Genomic DNA, 16,177 nt, shown 5'->3' on the forward strand with positions numbered 1-16,177 from the left:
GGCTGCAGTAAATGCTAAAAGCTTAGAAAAACCACAGAACTTTGAAAACCAGCAACACATTAAACCTCCTCACTCTACTGAAATTAGGGCAGTTTCCTAAGTGATATTGACTCAAGGACTGCAAACAAGTTTCAGTAGCAAAGAGACAAAAAAAATCCAACAGTCTTTTATCTCTACCAAAAATCAGATTTGCCTCCATAAAGAAAACAGGCTAAAATAACTAGTGCTTGGCCTCATTTCCAAGGAGTTCTGGTCCAGTCAAGGGGATATGACTTAAGCTTTCTCTTAAGTTCTTTTATTTCCATAAATAGATTTCTCCCATCCTTCAAAAGTGTTTCACTTTGTACTCCCCACTCTTGCAAGTCTTGCCTCTAAGCTAAGCTAACCTGGGGCATGGGGTGGAGGAGGCGGAGGTAGGGGGAAAGACTGCAGGGAAGACCCCATCGGAGCCACAAGGACAGACGTAGGCAGCGTCCCACTGATATCATCTAGAAGAGAGAACAAAAGCAAAAGGTTCAGAAATATGGGCACAGAATGAGCACAGCGAAGGCAGAGGAGAGGGAAAAGGATCATCAGGCTGCCCTCTGGGGCAAAGCGGCCTGAGCTTCACCCTATCTTTTTTGCACAGAGGGCCACAATCATCTTAATCTGGTTTCCTTTGCTTGAAAGTAGGAAAGTAAGGATATCCCTAAAGCTGCCCAGCAGCAGTAGATTCAGAACAAGATAAATACTCTTTATAAATAAAGATTGAAACAATATATGGACAGTAGATATTACAGCATGCAGGTAAGAGACCCATTTAACCACTTCAGAGATGAGAGGGGTGCTGAGAATGGGACAAGAAATGAAATAACTGGGTCATCATTAGAAACCCAAGAGTCTGTTTGGTTCCTGGCAAAAAACAACAGGTCGACAGAGCTCACTCTCCCACAGGGCAAGAAGGAAGAGGGAAGAAAACTATACCTAGGAGGCTGAGGCTTCTTCTTGGAGGAGGAGGGGGAGTTGGAGGGTGTGGAGAGGTCAGGCCCCGCTGGGAGATGTCCACGTCCACCAGTGACACTGTTTCACCTGAGGGGTTCATGGAGCAAGCATGTTACAGCAGCACCGTGCCCAAAGCCAAGGCCAGGAAGCAAAAGGAAGCAGAGAGCAAGCAAGGGACGCCGGAGGTCCACGGCTCTCAGAAAGTTCAAGATCTAACGCTCCCACGGCTGGAATCCCCCCAGTCCAGACACCTGAGAAGTCAGTTTTAAATTCCATCACTCCTTTACTCTGTTACAGATCACAGATCTTTAAGACGAAATCATGGGATTGACAGTGAAAAAGCCAACTAATGCTGGCTCTGCCGCTGAGGATATAACCTTGCACAAGAAGTCTTCTTTATTCAAATGGAACCCACACCATTTATTTTTACAGATTTGGGTATCAATTTTTGCCTCGGGGAGCAAGACAAGCAACTTTTTACAAGCCCAAATGGACACGGACAGCAAGCACCATTAAAATGTTAAGCTGAATCCAGATAAAGATCCCAATGTTAGCCCCAACTTCCTCCTAAATGGCTTTCCACATCAAGATTTTCCAGAATAGTCACTCCTAAGAGGCCCAACCATTTCAGATATCAACTAATTCCTAACAGCTGAGGTTACAAAGACTGAAAAGTGCATTTACAGCCCTAATAATTAATTATTTCCACAGTCAGGCAAAAGCTTAGAGGAAGCTTCTCAGTAGGAACTCTGGGTGGGGGAGCAGGGGGAGGTACACATGGTTTCTCTTACTTTTCAGCATGTTATGCAGTTCTGTTCTCTACCAAATTCATTCCTTGTTGCCACCCAGCACAGCTACCCTCTCTCCACATGAATCACCAGAGAATGAAGGCTATTTTATCAACCTTCTGTTGAAGGTTGCAAAGAGTCAGTTTGTTTTGGTAGATCCTATCCACAGGTCAGAATTTGGGATTTCTCTAATTTGGCACTCAGGGTGTTATTTCCAACACCTTTTTCTTTTGTAGGAAGCTGAATTAGTCCCTAGCTAGAATCTTAATGTTTCCCAGTTAAGAAAATGAGGTAACAAATATCTCTAAAAGGCCAAGAACTGCGCATTCAGAATCTAATACAGTTTGTGGTATCCTTTTTTTTTTCCAAGACCAACAAAGGTCTTGAACACTAAGATAAGCAGAAAAGCTCTTCCAAAAGTCATCAGTGGAAGTTCTAGGAATTCACCACACAGCTTAATTACTGAGGGCCTGCGTGCCCAGGACTTCCCTTGTGGCTCAGCTGGTAAAGAATCTGCTCGCAATGTGGGAGACCTGGGTTCCATCCCTGGGTAGGGAAGATCCCCTGGAGAAAGGAAAGGTTACCCACTCCAGTATTCTGGACTAAAGAATTCCATGGACAGTCTATGAGGTCTCAAAGAGTCAGACATGAATGAGCGACTTTCACTTTCACTTTAGCTGCCCAGAGCAATGCAACAAGCCCAGGTTTCCAGAAGGGTCAGACAGGTCTAGCTTGTAGGTAGTATAGCACTTAGAGGAAATAATTCAAGAGAGCTAAGCTTCTTGAAAAATAAAGCAAACCCAAGTCATTGAAATAAGAACGTGGGACCTGAAATTACAAATGTTAGTTTCATTACTTTAAAAGGGAAACAACTACTAGCTAGAAAGACATTCTGCTACAGGATAAGGATAAGATCCTTTAATTCCTTGCTTGGGCTAAGAACAGAGGACCTCCTTCTCCACTGGTGCCTATTACAGGCACCAAACTCACCTGTTCTGACAGTTCACAGCAGTCTACTCAGTAATGGGGGTTCCACTAGCCTGTTGAACATTTTCCTGAAAATTTCCAGTCCCAGATCACAATTCTTGTAATCATCTTTTTTGAGGGACACAATATCCAAAAGAGTTTGAAACTAGGATTAGGTTTAAAGGATTCTTGGCCACACCCAGAGAGGAGCGCTCCAGTTTTTGAAACTTGAGGCTGTGTGCTCCAGATGTCCTTTTCTACAGCTCACTCAAGCAGAAACTCCACACCTGACTCACAGAACAAAAGGTTTCCCTCCCAGAAAAAGCTCCCTTCAAAGGAGAAGGTGAAAGGATATTTGACCACTTTCTTACTTTAGCAACTGTGTTCCCTGCTGCATGAGGAGAGACTTAAATTAGATGCAATAAGAACTCTTAACAGCTGCAAGAACTGTTATCTCCCAAAATGGGTAAGACAAGAGTTCATGTGATTCCCCTTTGCCCAAAGTCTTTAAAAATAGACCAGATCATCGTGGATCATGTTTATTAGATAATCCATGAACTTCCTTTGGAAGCAAGCACAGGAACTGTATGACTTCCAGAGTCCTTTATGTGCTATGAGCCCATAAATTTGTATTTTCTACTTTTAATTTATACGTGATGACCCTGAACTAAAGCCTGCATAACTGCCAGGGCCACCTAATTACCAGCAAGCAGTCTCTACCTCAAACTATAAAGCATCCAAAGTTAAGAACACATTCCACACCATAAAAATAGTGTTACCCCAAACCCAGCAGGCACAGAATGAAGAAAATAACTGCAGACATGCCTGCAGCTCCCTCTGTGATGCATCTGCAAGTGTTTCCTGACACGTCTCAGAACAGTCCTGCTTTTAGATGTTAGAGAAAAAGAAACAGATCACCTACCTGTGAACAGCGGGCTGAAGGAGACTGGAGAAAAGGCACTTTGAGTTCTTGTCAACCTGGGTTTCCTGAGGGGTGAGAAAGCACACATAGAATGAGGCGGAGAATGAACACACATGCATTTAAATCACTGCAGTGCTCAATTCCAGATGCACCGAAAAATAAAGCAAACCCAAGTCATTGTCAACCGCACTTTTGTAATAAAGACTAAAATTTAAAGAGGGAAAAATAAAATAATTAAGGCGATTCCTTAAATAGATTTGGCTACAGAATTCACCAGCCTACAAAGCAATAAGAAATCTCTTTGGAGCTTTCCACACCCATCACCTTAAAAGAGTAAAACATCTTGAGTGGTAATTAGTAAGTCCACTTCTAGAGGAAGGAATTCAGATGCAGAGTTGATTCTCACAGGAAAGCCAAGAGAAAGGCTCTTGACCTGAACAGGTGCCACTTCAGAGCACCAGCTTTCCCTCTGGGCCTGCTCTTAGGAACAGGAGGTCCCAAAGTGAACCAGGCAAGATTTTTGGATTTGAGAATAGCACTACAGGATATACATGCAATCTTCAACCAGTAAGGCCTCTGATTTCTGCAAAATGCCCCCAAGCCACGGGCCAAAGCCAACAGCCAACAAGGGAGCCTCTTCAAGTTAAGATGCTCTGCCTGGCACCCAAAGAAGGTGGCCTCTTCTTTTTTTGAGCTGCTAGTCATAGCCTCCCCAACCAACCCATGCCTGTTCTTGATGCTGCTCCCAAACCAGCTGGAAAACCCAGATTTCTGAAGACACACCAAAGGTAACTTCACACTGCACCAATTTCAACTGGCTTGGGGTGAGAAATGAAATGAAAGGAATCCAAAAGACTGATAAAATTCTTTCTGGCTAGAAATGTGCTAATCATCTCAGGATGATTGAACTGACTACAAGGGAAAGAAGTGGAGGTGATGAAAATATGCTGTATCTTGATTGTGGAAGAGGTTATGATTTTGACATCTGTCAAAATTAACAGAACTAAGCAATGAAAAAAAGGTGAATTTTAGGTGGTATAAATTGTATCTCAATAAATCAGCCTTTAAAAAAAAATCCACCGCCAAATTAAATGCCTGACTCCACACCTTAGACCTGGCTCACTTTCCAAAATTACTCTCACCCAAAGGTTTAAATAAAACTTCAACTGCACCAAGAGATGGGGAAAAGCAAAGAAAATCCAAAATGAAATCCTACTTTGAATTACTTGACTTTGGAAGATCTTTATGCATTTATGTTTTAACACAGATGTCTGTGCTTCTCAGAACTCACTTCAAACAGAATTTCAAAACCATACTGTGAAGACCTTGCTCAGAAATAGCTGAGATGCTGGGCTCCCTTTCCTGACCCATCTCACACTCCCTCTGCAGCCGCCTCCATGCTGAGACTTGAGAAGTCTAATGACGGTGCCCACTGTGCACGCCCCGCCCACAGCACACACAGGAGAGGTGGCTGCATCCGCAAAAGACAGGGGCACACACAGTCCCTCTATTTATAAAAGTTGCTTGTGGCAGTCTGCAGCTTAGTCCCAACACTCCAGAGGTCTGGGACGGAAAATGAATCCCACTGGACGTTAAGACTGAGGAGCGTCCAAGCTGATTTTTATTCGGTAATTTGTGGATACAACATTAAACGCAGCAAGCAGAAACCTAAAGCACTGGCCTCTCAGAGGGTTCACACCTCAGCCATTTGGCTGTTTGCCTCTTTTCAAAGGAAGCTGCATCACTCTGCCATCTGCCCATGCTGAGGACGAAGCTCCTCAGTGCCGAGCACTGAAGAACAGCAGCACCCAATGCACACATCTTGCCGAGGCCGCCTCGCTCCAGCTCATCTTCTCCCCGCCCCCGACATTTTGAAGAAGAAAATCATAGTTTCTAGGATCTAGAAAAAGAAATATATATGACTCTAAACCAAGGCAGAGCCATTTGAGTGTCTCAGAATTTTTTTTTTTTTTCAGACAAATAAGGAAGCTTAGAGAGGTAGAAGGTCTAAGAGGCTGAAAGGCTAATAACAAATACAAGTGCTTCCTTCTCTCTTTGGGGAGATATTGTCTAACTAAAAATCCAAAGCAGTTTCTGTCTCAAGGATCCTGAGAGCATTCTAATGGCAGTCATTCATGAAAAGACAAATCTAGACAAACATAAAAAACAAAGCAAGGGAATGATTAACATAAAATTGAGGATGGTGGTTACACTGGGGAGGGGGGAGATGTAATCAGGAAGTCACACTCAGGGGTCTTCAAAGATACTGATAACATTTTATTTGTTAAGCTTAGTGATGGTTACCTAAATATACATTTCATCATATTATAGTATATACATTTTAGAAATTTCTTTTTGTATATCTGAAACATTTAAAATGATAACCATTCTAAGCTAGATACGCTGTTTTTTTGGAAAGCAACAAGAATGATATGGCTCCAGGTAAAATTTTTAACTAACCCTTCAATACGACATTCCCGTATTAGTCTTCTCCTCCCCAAATCACCTTGACAAGCATTAGGGTACAAAGTTAAGCCACTGTAACTCTGCCAGTGGACCACTTGCATCTTAGCAGCAGAGAGACCTGAGGGGTGATGTCAGGTAGGACATGGTGGGCTATGCCTCAGGTGGCAAGCAGAAGACCTTAGGTCTTCTCTGCGGCTAGCAGTCCTTTGTGTCGGCAATGCACTGCTTGTGCTTCGGGTAACAAAGACATAAGATGTCTCTGTCCATTTCCACTCTGCAAATTACTAATTAAATGGCAACAGATCTGTGGGATAAAAGGAGTTAAAAACATTAGACTAGACAGGCTGACAACACATTGATATAACTACTGGCCACTTTTCAAATTCCCTGAAACCTAAAATACAAACAATGACATAGTAATGCTCTTTCTCTCTTGTCCATAAATCCCTCTACAGTGTCATAAGACTTACACATGTCTTTTGCTAACTTTTAAAGTAGGGGTCCAAATATCAGGTTTTGCAGCCACAATTTACCTCTGTCCCTGTTAAAGCATACAGTGCCAAGTCAGCCAGCCTGTGCCATTTCCAACACATTACAAGCCAGTGTCTGTTCATGTGCTACAGGCACAAAAACCATGTGCTCATTTTTAGTTCCAATACACAGACATCTGTGCAACAAGGTCAGATCCAAAACTCCACCATAAACCAACTAAAGAACCTATGGAGGGAACTTCCAGGGAAAAGCCCAGAGGGGTAGCCCAATGTCTAAAAGCTTAGAAATGATGTCAGTGAGCAAAATGTAAAGGCGTAAAAGACACAAGACTCAAATGGACAGAGATTTATAAAGCCAGGTTGCTCATTCCAAAACAGAGCTGCCAATCACAACCACTTTGTGGAAAAATAGTTGAAAAGATCAACAGAATATGGACCCAAAACCTAAACATAAAGACAGACCCTCTTCACCACACCATAAAATCATTTTTCTCTCAGTATGTCACGCCCTTTCTCAAAAAGACTCTCTTAGACCTGAAGACCCAAGAAAACAGAGAAAAGGGTTTCTCATGTCTGCCAGGTCTATCCATGACAGCAGGGCCCCAAACTGACGCCAAGGCAGCCTCTCTTTCCAAAACTGTATCTTTTTTCCCAAACAAATAGATAGGAAACCACTACAAAACTGTTCTCCATTTTTCCACCTCACAACTATGAAGACTGCCAGTAATAGCCTCAACCATTAAGTAGGAAAAAAAAACCCTTGAGAAATGAACAAGGTACCCATTTCCAACCAAATGTGTATTATGGAATGCTTCAAAAAAGTCGGGTTGAATGCTATTTCTCACCAAATACAAAGGAAGACAATCAGCTAAACATATGTGAACCAGACAAGGGAACTTCACTGGTTTTCCTGAAATAGCAATCCTATATAACACTGAAGCCCATAGGCATCAAGCCCAGCTCTCTGAATTTCAACATATGTGTGTTACACAGCCTAGCCCAGTTCTCCAGAACAGAAACCTGATAAGCTGGTAAGCCTATGTATTCCTTCACTTCAAGAGTTCTCTAAGCTAACTCATACTAGACCTCAGGACCTAAGACTCAGTGTATCCAGGAAGGTCAACTTGGCAGACTCCAAAGCATCTGAAAGGAACTAAAGTTTTGCTTAATGTTAAAATACAAGGGACTTCGCTGGTGGTCCAGTGGCTAAGACTGCAGGTGGCCTGGGTTCAATCCCTGGTCAAGGAACTAGATCTCGTGTCCTGCAACTAAAGATCACAGCCAAATAAATAATTTTTTTTTTTAATATGGAAACTATTAAGTCTTGTAAAATGATCATAGGGGGACTTCCCTCGTGGTTCAGTGGGTAAGACTCTGTACTTCCACCGCAGGGGGTGCAGGTTAGTTCCTGTGGTCAAGGAACTAAGATCCTACAAGCCATGCCGCACTGCCAAAAAAAGTAAATAAAATTTAAAATAATTGTAGGAGGGCTTCCCTGGTGGTCCAATGGTTGGGAGGCAGCCTGCCAGTGCAGGGGACACAGGTTCAATCCCTGCTCTGAGAAGATCCCACATACCCTGAGGCAACTACGGACTCAGTGCTCCAGAGTCCACAAGCCACAACTACTGAAGCCTAGAGGCTGCGCTCCGGAACGAGAGAGGCCACAGCAATGAGAAGCCTGTGCACTGCAACCAAGAGTGGCCCCTGCTCACTCCAACTAGAGAAGGCTTATGCACAGCACAGGAGACCCAGCACAGCCAAAAATAAAATAAACAAATTAAAAAAAAAAAGATTGTTGGAGATACTTTCTCATGATAGCTGTGGGAAAGGTAAATGCTGAGAAAAGCAAAGAGAATCATGCCCAGAGGTTACTGCAAAAGCCCCAAATTATACAGCAAAGACTGCAGAGGCTCATAATTAACTCCAACCAACAATGAGAAGGCAGGCATATACCTTCTGGCAAAAGGCTGACACTTCTCATGGCTTCCAGGTCCTACCAATAGAAACAAGAGAACAAGCTAAAAATCCAAACTTATCCTTCCTCCCAACAGGGCAGACTTACTAAGGAGGTGTAGATCCATAAAAATCACAACTACCCTGGCCAGACTTATCAAGTTTCTCACAGCTGCAAGACTGCCAGCAAGACTGGCACATAGTAAGCTATGGAAAAGCTAACAAGAAAATCTAACAGTACCAAATCCTAAGCATTTTTTAAAATTTCACCAGTTCTATTTTACTACCTCTCCTCCAAAAGCAAAAAATACTCCATCTCAATTTCTCTCGTCTTCACTCTATTCCTATAAGGTCAGGAACAAGACAGGAATCACTCCCATTTTGCAGATTAAAAAAGGAGAGAAGCGTGAAGAAAACAAAATTGGCCTGCATCTCACAGGTGATGTTGGAGTCCTACATGGCATCCAGATGTTCATATTCTCTGTACAACATGCTGCCTCCTAACAGCAGTCAACCAAACGTTCATACACGAATACCTAGCTCTTCTCCAATGCATCATAAAAAGTTCTTGGACCAAAAAATATAATTCTCCAGTGCCCTGAACTAAGCTTCTTTGCAGAGCTACAGACCAATTTGCTCTGCAGGAGAAATCGGTACTGTGCTTAGCGTGAGGGTTGGTGACAGAGCAGCCAATGACCATTAAATTCTGCTTCCAAAGGCAAAAAACCGTATAATGTTATATGCCTTTTCCTCTTCCTAATCTATTAGACGTTGCAGCTAATTTCACGCCACACCTCATATTTGGCGTCTCTGGAATCTCAGACCAAGTCCTGGTCAATATGGAACAAAGGCAGGACAAACCACAAGAAAATCAGCAATCTATCCTAGGTCATTACCCACAGCTTCAATCCTGCCCTGCCCCCAGAAAATGAAAATTTCATCTACACCGCTAAGTGGAGCATCGAATGCAGAGCCTACCAGAAAAAAAGCTGCTTCAGCAGCCACATGCTTTTTCAGACCTGAGCTCCCAGCGTGAGTTCATTGGGAAGCAAATGGTGAAACACACATTTACCTGAAGGGATAACCCGCATCAACTTACTGGTTTCTTCAGGGAGTTTAGGTTTTGTCTGATCCCAAGATGAGACCCTGGCAAGCTGTTCAGAAAAGGCAACAAAATCAAACTGACCAGGAATTTCCTGGCGGTCCAGTGATTAGGACTCTACACTTCCACTGCAGGGAACACAGGTTCCATCCCTGAGTCAAGGAACTAAGATTCCCTAGGCCATGCAGCCAAGAAACAACAAAAAGATGACCCCATGCTTTCCTCTTGGAGTAAAAAGTTCCTTTGAAAGGAGAAGTCCAAAAAAAGAGGAAAAAAAAAGAAAGGAGAAGTCCATGGATGAGTGATTTTCAGTCCAGATCATATGAGGGAGTTTTTTTTTTTTTAATTCAAATTTTGGGGCCATCTGATCTTTTCCCAGAGCCCCCCACGTGAGTCTGGCGCACAGTAAAATTCTCAATTTGTCTACCTGTTTTTCAGCCTTGGGTTGTGGCTGCTGGTGCATCTCATGAATCCATCACATGAGCTGCGCCAAAACCAATTCCAAACGTTCTAAGAACCCATTCAGCAGTGCAAACCACAATGGCAGTTACCACAAGGGAAAATCTAACACTGGATGTCAGAGAGCTGTCTGCACTTCAGAAATGCAGAAAACAGCTCTATGTCTAAGTTTGGAATTTTCATCAACTGGGGTAGAATTCATGTACCAATACAGGTGGCCCAGTGGTGTAGAATCCGCCCGCCAATGCAGGAGACGCAAGAGATGCAGTTTCGACCCCTGGGTGGGGAAGATCCCTGGAGGAGGAGATGGCAACCCATACCAGTATTCTTGCCTGGAAAACTCCATGAACAGAGGGGCCTGGTGGGTTGCAGAACAGACACAATGAGTATGCACGCACACCATACTTAGAATTCTCATACAGGTTTGAGAACAAGGCTATTTTCTATCCTCACAGTGGTTAGCACACAGGCTTGAGATATCATGTCTAAGAAACCAATCAAGAAAACATTAAAATTTTGACTAGAGATGCCCAGTTAACTGCTGGCCTACAACTACACAAGTTTGTCACATCATTTGCATGCATGAGCGTGAAGAGTGTGAGGTGCTAGTACACAGAAAGAATAAGCAAGGTGGTCAAACTCAAACTTTCGGCCCCAAAGGCCACACCTTTCCAGCAAGCTTCCTGCCAGGGGTAATGGTAGACACATACCTTGAAAAAACTTTACAAGCTGGGCGAGGGTGGCGGCGGGGTGGTTTCAAATCACCACCCAACTAGAGAGATGCTAACCAGCTGAGAAGTGGGGGTGGGGGTGGGGGTGAACGCCGCTCCCACAAACAGCTCTGACCTATTAGGCGATATTACCACCTTTAGCCCCAAGTCTCTGCCTCCTGATGAAGGCCACATCTTAAGAACTGTCAGGATCTTTTTAGCAGTAGAATAAAAGGGAAATGAAACGAGAAAAGGAAGTTTGTCAGCCAGCCCCAATGCCCCCGAGCCGGTCTCACCTCCCCGGGTCCAGCTCCCGGCCCGCAGAGCCGCCCATATCTGTCAGGCTCGCAGCTGAAGCAGCCAGCTCTCCAGAAGGCCTCTTGCCGGCCCCATCCCCACCGCCAGAGCCACCGTTGCAGCTCTTCGTGCGAAAGAGGCGACTGAGGCGGATTTTGAGGGAGCCCTTCCGAGAAAGGCCGGCGAGTGGCCGGAGGGGCCCAGGAGGCGGCGGCGGCGGGGGAGGCTGCTGCAGCTGCTCCCCTCGACTCAAGCGCCCGGGAGGGACCAAGTCCTGCATCGGGAAGGGCACCGGGGGTAATTCAGGGCCGGGGGTCTGCAGTAGAAGCCGGCCGCCCCCTCCTCCTCCGCGGCCCGGGCTGCTGAGCTCCTCTTCCGAGCAGCTGTTAGTCTCCAGGCTCTCTGCCTCCGACTCCAAACCCTCCAGGACCAGCAGCGCGTCGCTCGTTTCCGTGGGGTCCTCCCCGGCCTGCGGGGCGGCAGCAGGAGGCTGGGGCTGCGGAGGGAGCGGCTGCGGAGGACACGGGCACGGGCAGCAACTCCCACCGACCATCTTGACCCCCGGCCCCGCCGGCTGCCCGAGCCCCAGAGCGGCCAACTGCGCCTCTAGTCCAGCCGCCGGGCCCCAGGTCCGCTCTAGCGCCAACCCCGGCGGCAGGGCCTTGGGGTCCAGGGCACAGCGGTGCCGGGGACACAGCAGTTCCGAGGGTCCCGGCTCCTGGGCCGCCTCCGCGTCCTCCTCCTCCGGCGGCCGACCCACGTTGCGGAACACCATCAGCTGAGGCGGCCTGGAGCCCCGCGGGCCGGGCCGCGCGAGGAAGGGTGGCGGCGCGGGGCCATGGCCCGGGGGCGGCGGCGGTGGGCCTGGCTCGGGGGCCGCCTCTCCATAGCCGAGCAGGCGGCTCAGGACGCGGTACGAAGCGGCCGCCGCCGCCGCCTCGCCATCCCGGAGTTCTGCCCCCTGCATTGGGGAGAGGGAGGGCGGGCGGCTGGGAGCCGGGCTGGGGTGGGGACTAGGCCAGGCCCCGCCGGAGCCCCGCCCGCCGAGGCCCCCGAAGCTACAGCGCTAACGGCCGCCGCGGCCTCTGCCTCATAGAGGGGGCGGGGGGCGCGCGGAGCCCAGCGCGAGCCCAGGCCGCGCGTCGCCGCCACCGAGCACCGCCCCCAGATTGCGTCACTTCCGGGAGATGGTGGTCACGCCCCCTCCCCCAGGGCTTGCTCGCCCTGGCCTCTACCGAGAGTGACGTTGCGCGAGACCTGGGCCGCTATTGGTCGTGAGCTGCTTCTCGCCTGGTCTTTAGTCCTCAACTCCGACCCTGGTTTTTCACTTCCCGGGCGCTCTGGGCGAAACCACCCGTTCGGTTGAGGGTAAGGTGGGATGGCCCTGGAAAGCCTGGTATCGTCCTGGGAGAGAGCCGCTGGCCTTGGGAGGACAATACCTCTGGCTCTGGTCCTACCTATGCAGCTTGCGATGTGTGACCGTGGACGAGTCATTTGTTCATTGACTGTATCCCCGCCTTGGCATCCAGTGAATATTTATAGAATGACACGTGAGGAATATGTTCTAGAGCCAGGGCTGTGCTGATAAATGTTGAACAGCCGACTGTTGGGAGAAAAGGGGAATGTATGCATATGATATATATGTACATAAATTTATCATAAATTGTACTGATATAGGCGGAGAAGGCAATGACACCCCACTCCAGTACTCTTGCCTGGAAAATCCCATGGACGGAGGAGCCTGGTGGGCTGCAATCCATGGGGTCGCTAAGAGTCGGACACGCCTAGCGACTTCACTTTCACTTTTCACTTTCATGCATTGGAGAGGGAAACGGCAACCCACTCCAGTGTTCTTGCCTGGAGAATGCCAGGGACGGGGGAGCCTGGTGGGCTGCCGTCTATGGGGTCGCACAGAGTCGGACAAGACTGAAGCGACTTAGCAGCAGCAGCAGCAGTACTGATGTAAAGGATATGTAGCATAGAATTTACAAATAATAATGTACATTTGCAAATTCTTTATAACCAATTTATTCTCACAGAATACTTTCATTGATTTTTGCCAAACTCCTATATGGGTAGCCAAACTGGTTTCGGTTGAGGGGGGGAATGTAATTGTGACATGGTTATTGGTTGATGTCCTCTGTGTCAGTGTAAGAAAAAAAATGAATAAACAAAGACGTCTTAACTGTCAATTTTGGGAGCAACTTCCTTGCTGATCAGAAAACAGTTTTCAAATAATTGAAAGAATGTTTCCTCAAGCTTTGTCTATCCAGAATGTAATGGCTACAGACAATACATTCATTTAAAATCTGAATTATTATTCTCCATTACTTTCTTAAATCTAGATAAAGAATGAAACAATAAATCAAGTCCCTTTCTGTAGTGTTTGCCAATTCTATGGTGCAAAGATTCCCACCAAGGCTGGTTTCAATCTACCATCCTGACTTTATTGAATACAGAGAATACTATTATGTGGTAGTTTCATATTATGTAACAGAAGCAGTAATACAAATAGCCTCAAGAGCATAGGTAAATAATAACAGTAAAATTATTAAGAAGTGATGAGTTTTGGGAATTTATTACCTTTGTTTTTAATAAATTTAGTTATAGGTTTGTTTGATTTAATTTTCAATAATTGGCTGTGTTTAACAACTGGCTTACAAAATTTCTGAAATTTTAACTGGTCTTTCACAAGCCAGTTCCACATCACCACTATACTTCAGTTTTCTCATCTGCAAACTCAGGATAAGGACTGCTCCTTTGCTTACCTGCAAGCATGCTGTGAAGATCAAATAAAACCAAGCCTGTGTAGAGGAGGTGTGACTGGAGGCAGGGAGACCAGTCCCACTGCAATCATCCCATGAAGAGATGCTGAGGGATGCAAAGGATAAGGAAGAAGGATTGTCTAGCAGTATTTAGCAACTTTAGTACCTGAAGGTACATTGAGGGGTAGATGTTCGAGCCATCTGCTCTGAGTTTTATAGCCAGAGAGACCTTTTAAAACTGAATATTTGCCAGTAGCCTGTGATTATAACCCTCTGTGGTTTCCCACTGATCTTAAGCTAAAGATAGAATTCCTTAAGGAGGCCTATGGGGTCCTGTGTGATCAGACCCCTGCTTCTCTGGCCTCATCTTCCACCAAGCTCCACCTTGTTCTCTCTGCCCTGCAGTTCCAGTAGCCCCCTGGGTCAGGCTCACACACTTTATGACCATCGCTTAAGTGATTCCGTTTTCTTGAAAGGCCTGTTCCCTCCATTTTTTGCTTCCTACTCATCCTTCCAGTTAGACTTACTCCTTTCTACCTCAGGGAAATCTCCTTGCCTGGGTAATTCCTCCTCCCTGAGTTCTAAGACTACTCTTTTGTTGCACTTAATTGCACAAGTGTGATTTGTCATCTGTCTGTGGCGTTCTTTGATTAAAGTCTGTCTTCCCTACTAAACCATCAGCTCCATGAGAGCAGGGGTCTAGTTTGCTTTTTTTCCATCATGGACTCTCCAGTGCCACGGACTGCCTGACACAGAGTAGGCCCTTGATACATGGAATGATGGTTCCATGCTTATAAGAGACTCCTGATACAAATTCATCTCTGATTCTGCACTACAGAATTAATAACCCTCCCTTGCCCAGGTCACACAATCCAAAAAGATGCAGTGGAATTCAAAACCAGTTCTGATCCCAAAGAGTATATTTTCTACCCTCTCTCCCTCAGCTCCCTCTTAGGTGTCACTTAAGTTTCTGGAGAAAAGAAGAGTAATTGCTATAGGATCATAGAACACCAGAGGCCTAAGAAGACCACCCAAACAAGATCCTGGTTATTTCTGGAAAATTCTGGCTGGGGAACAGATTACCCCATCAATGCAAGGTCTTGAAGCTCTGCAGCACCCTCTGCTGTCCAGCTAATTTCTTGGCCCCAGAGGGAAGCCAGCTGTTTCTGCCCTCTGGGTTATCTCCTCCAGCCCAGAACACACAGAGGCCAAGGGGAATGTGCACAGGCTCTTTCTAACACAGGGCAAGGAATGCTGCCTTTTTCCATTTCCCTTAATATCCAGGGGCCTGCAGCCCAGTTCCTGGAAAAAATGTTGAAAATTAAGCTCCAAGCAAAGCAAGTGTATTTTTGGGTGAGTTGGATTTGTGTGAGTGTGTCGATTTCGTGTCCATAGATACCTTTTTCTTGAGGGCTATAGAAGTTGTCTCTGCAGTGGTAGAACCCTAGTTTTTAAAGGTTTGCAAAGAACAACACAGAGAATCTAAACCAGTTTTGAGTTCACGCACTCATTCAGCAACGGCTTCGAGTACAGTGATGAGTAAGACAGGCACGGTCTCTGCCCCTCTGGAGCTTGCCATCTAGTTTGAGTCCTAGTCCTGCCACTTCCTCAACATATTACCAAGAGCAAATAATTAAACACATTTGAACCTGTGTTTCATTTGTAGAAATAGGTCAATCCCCCTTTGATGGGGCTGTCGTAGGGATTAAATGAAAACTTACATGCAATTGCTACGTGTGTGTGTGCTAAGTCACCTCAATTGTGTCAGACTCTTTGCAACCCTGTGGACTAGAGCCCACCATGTAGGTCAGTTCTTTACCACTAGCACCACCTGGGAAACAAATGCTACAGTGCTATACAGACATTAGTTGTTATGAAAAACTTCTTGGAGGAAAAAACTATTATGTCTTCACCAAAAGTGTCCTGTTGGCTCTTGGCTAACAGTAACCAGTAATACCAAGAACATGGAATGGGGCACTTGCTCACCATGCCCGCCCCCTGCCATCCCTCTCTCTCTTAGCACATGGAATCAGAGAGGCAAAGGAGGGAAGTATGGATGTGTGATACAGTCTGACCCCAGTGACCACTTGCTGTAGGCACCTTTAGTCCTAACATTATAGGGATTTTGTGGGGGGTTGTGCCCTAGCCTCCATCTCTTCCTCCACCCTTTACATTCCCAATGAAGGTTCCAAAGCAGAATTGTTGTTTGTTTGTAGAGGCCATGTGTAAAGCAAGGGAAGTTTTTAGCAACCACCACGCAACCCTTCCTACCTATCC

General features: G+C 46.0%; 1 protein-coding gene across 3 annotated transcripts in view; it reads right to left on the reverse strand.

The window, feature by feature from the left end:
- Positions 1-12,844, reverse strand: part of SOCS7 (suppressor of cytokine signaling 7) — a 34,936-nt gene extending 22,092 nt beyond the window's left edge. The window contains exons 1-4 of one of the 3 annotated variants that reach the window (XM_043469949.1): positions 11,135-12,844; positions 3,658-3,722; positions 964-1,068; positions 387-488 (exon numbers count right to left, since the gene is read on the reverse strand). In XM_043469949.1, the coding sequence (XP_043325884.1) occupies positions 387-488; positions 964-1,068; positions 3,658-3,722; positions 11,135-12,102 (1,240 nt within the window). In that variant the 5' untranslated portion in view covers positions 12,103-12,844. The remainder of the gene's footprint in view (positions 1-386; positions 489-963; positions 1,069-3,657; positions 3,723-11,134) is intronic. The other 2 variants (XM_043469959.1, XM_043469968.1) reach the window with 2 other exon arrangements.
- Positions 12,845-16,177: the final 3,333 nt, after the last annotated feature.

The sequence above is a fragment of the Cervus canadensis genome, chromosome 1, assembly GCF_019320065.1.
Source record: "Cervus canadensis isolate Bull #8, Minnesota chromosome 1, ASM1932006v1, whole genome shotgun sequence".
NCBI classification, from domain to species: domain Eukaryota; kingdom Metazoa; phylum Chordata; class Mammalia; order Artiodactyla; family Cervidae; genus Cervus; species Cervus canadensis.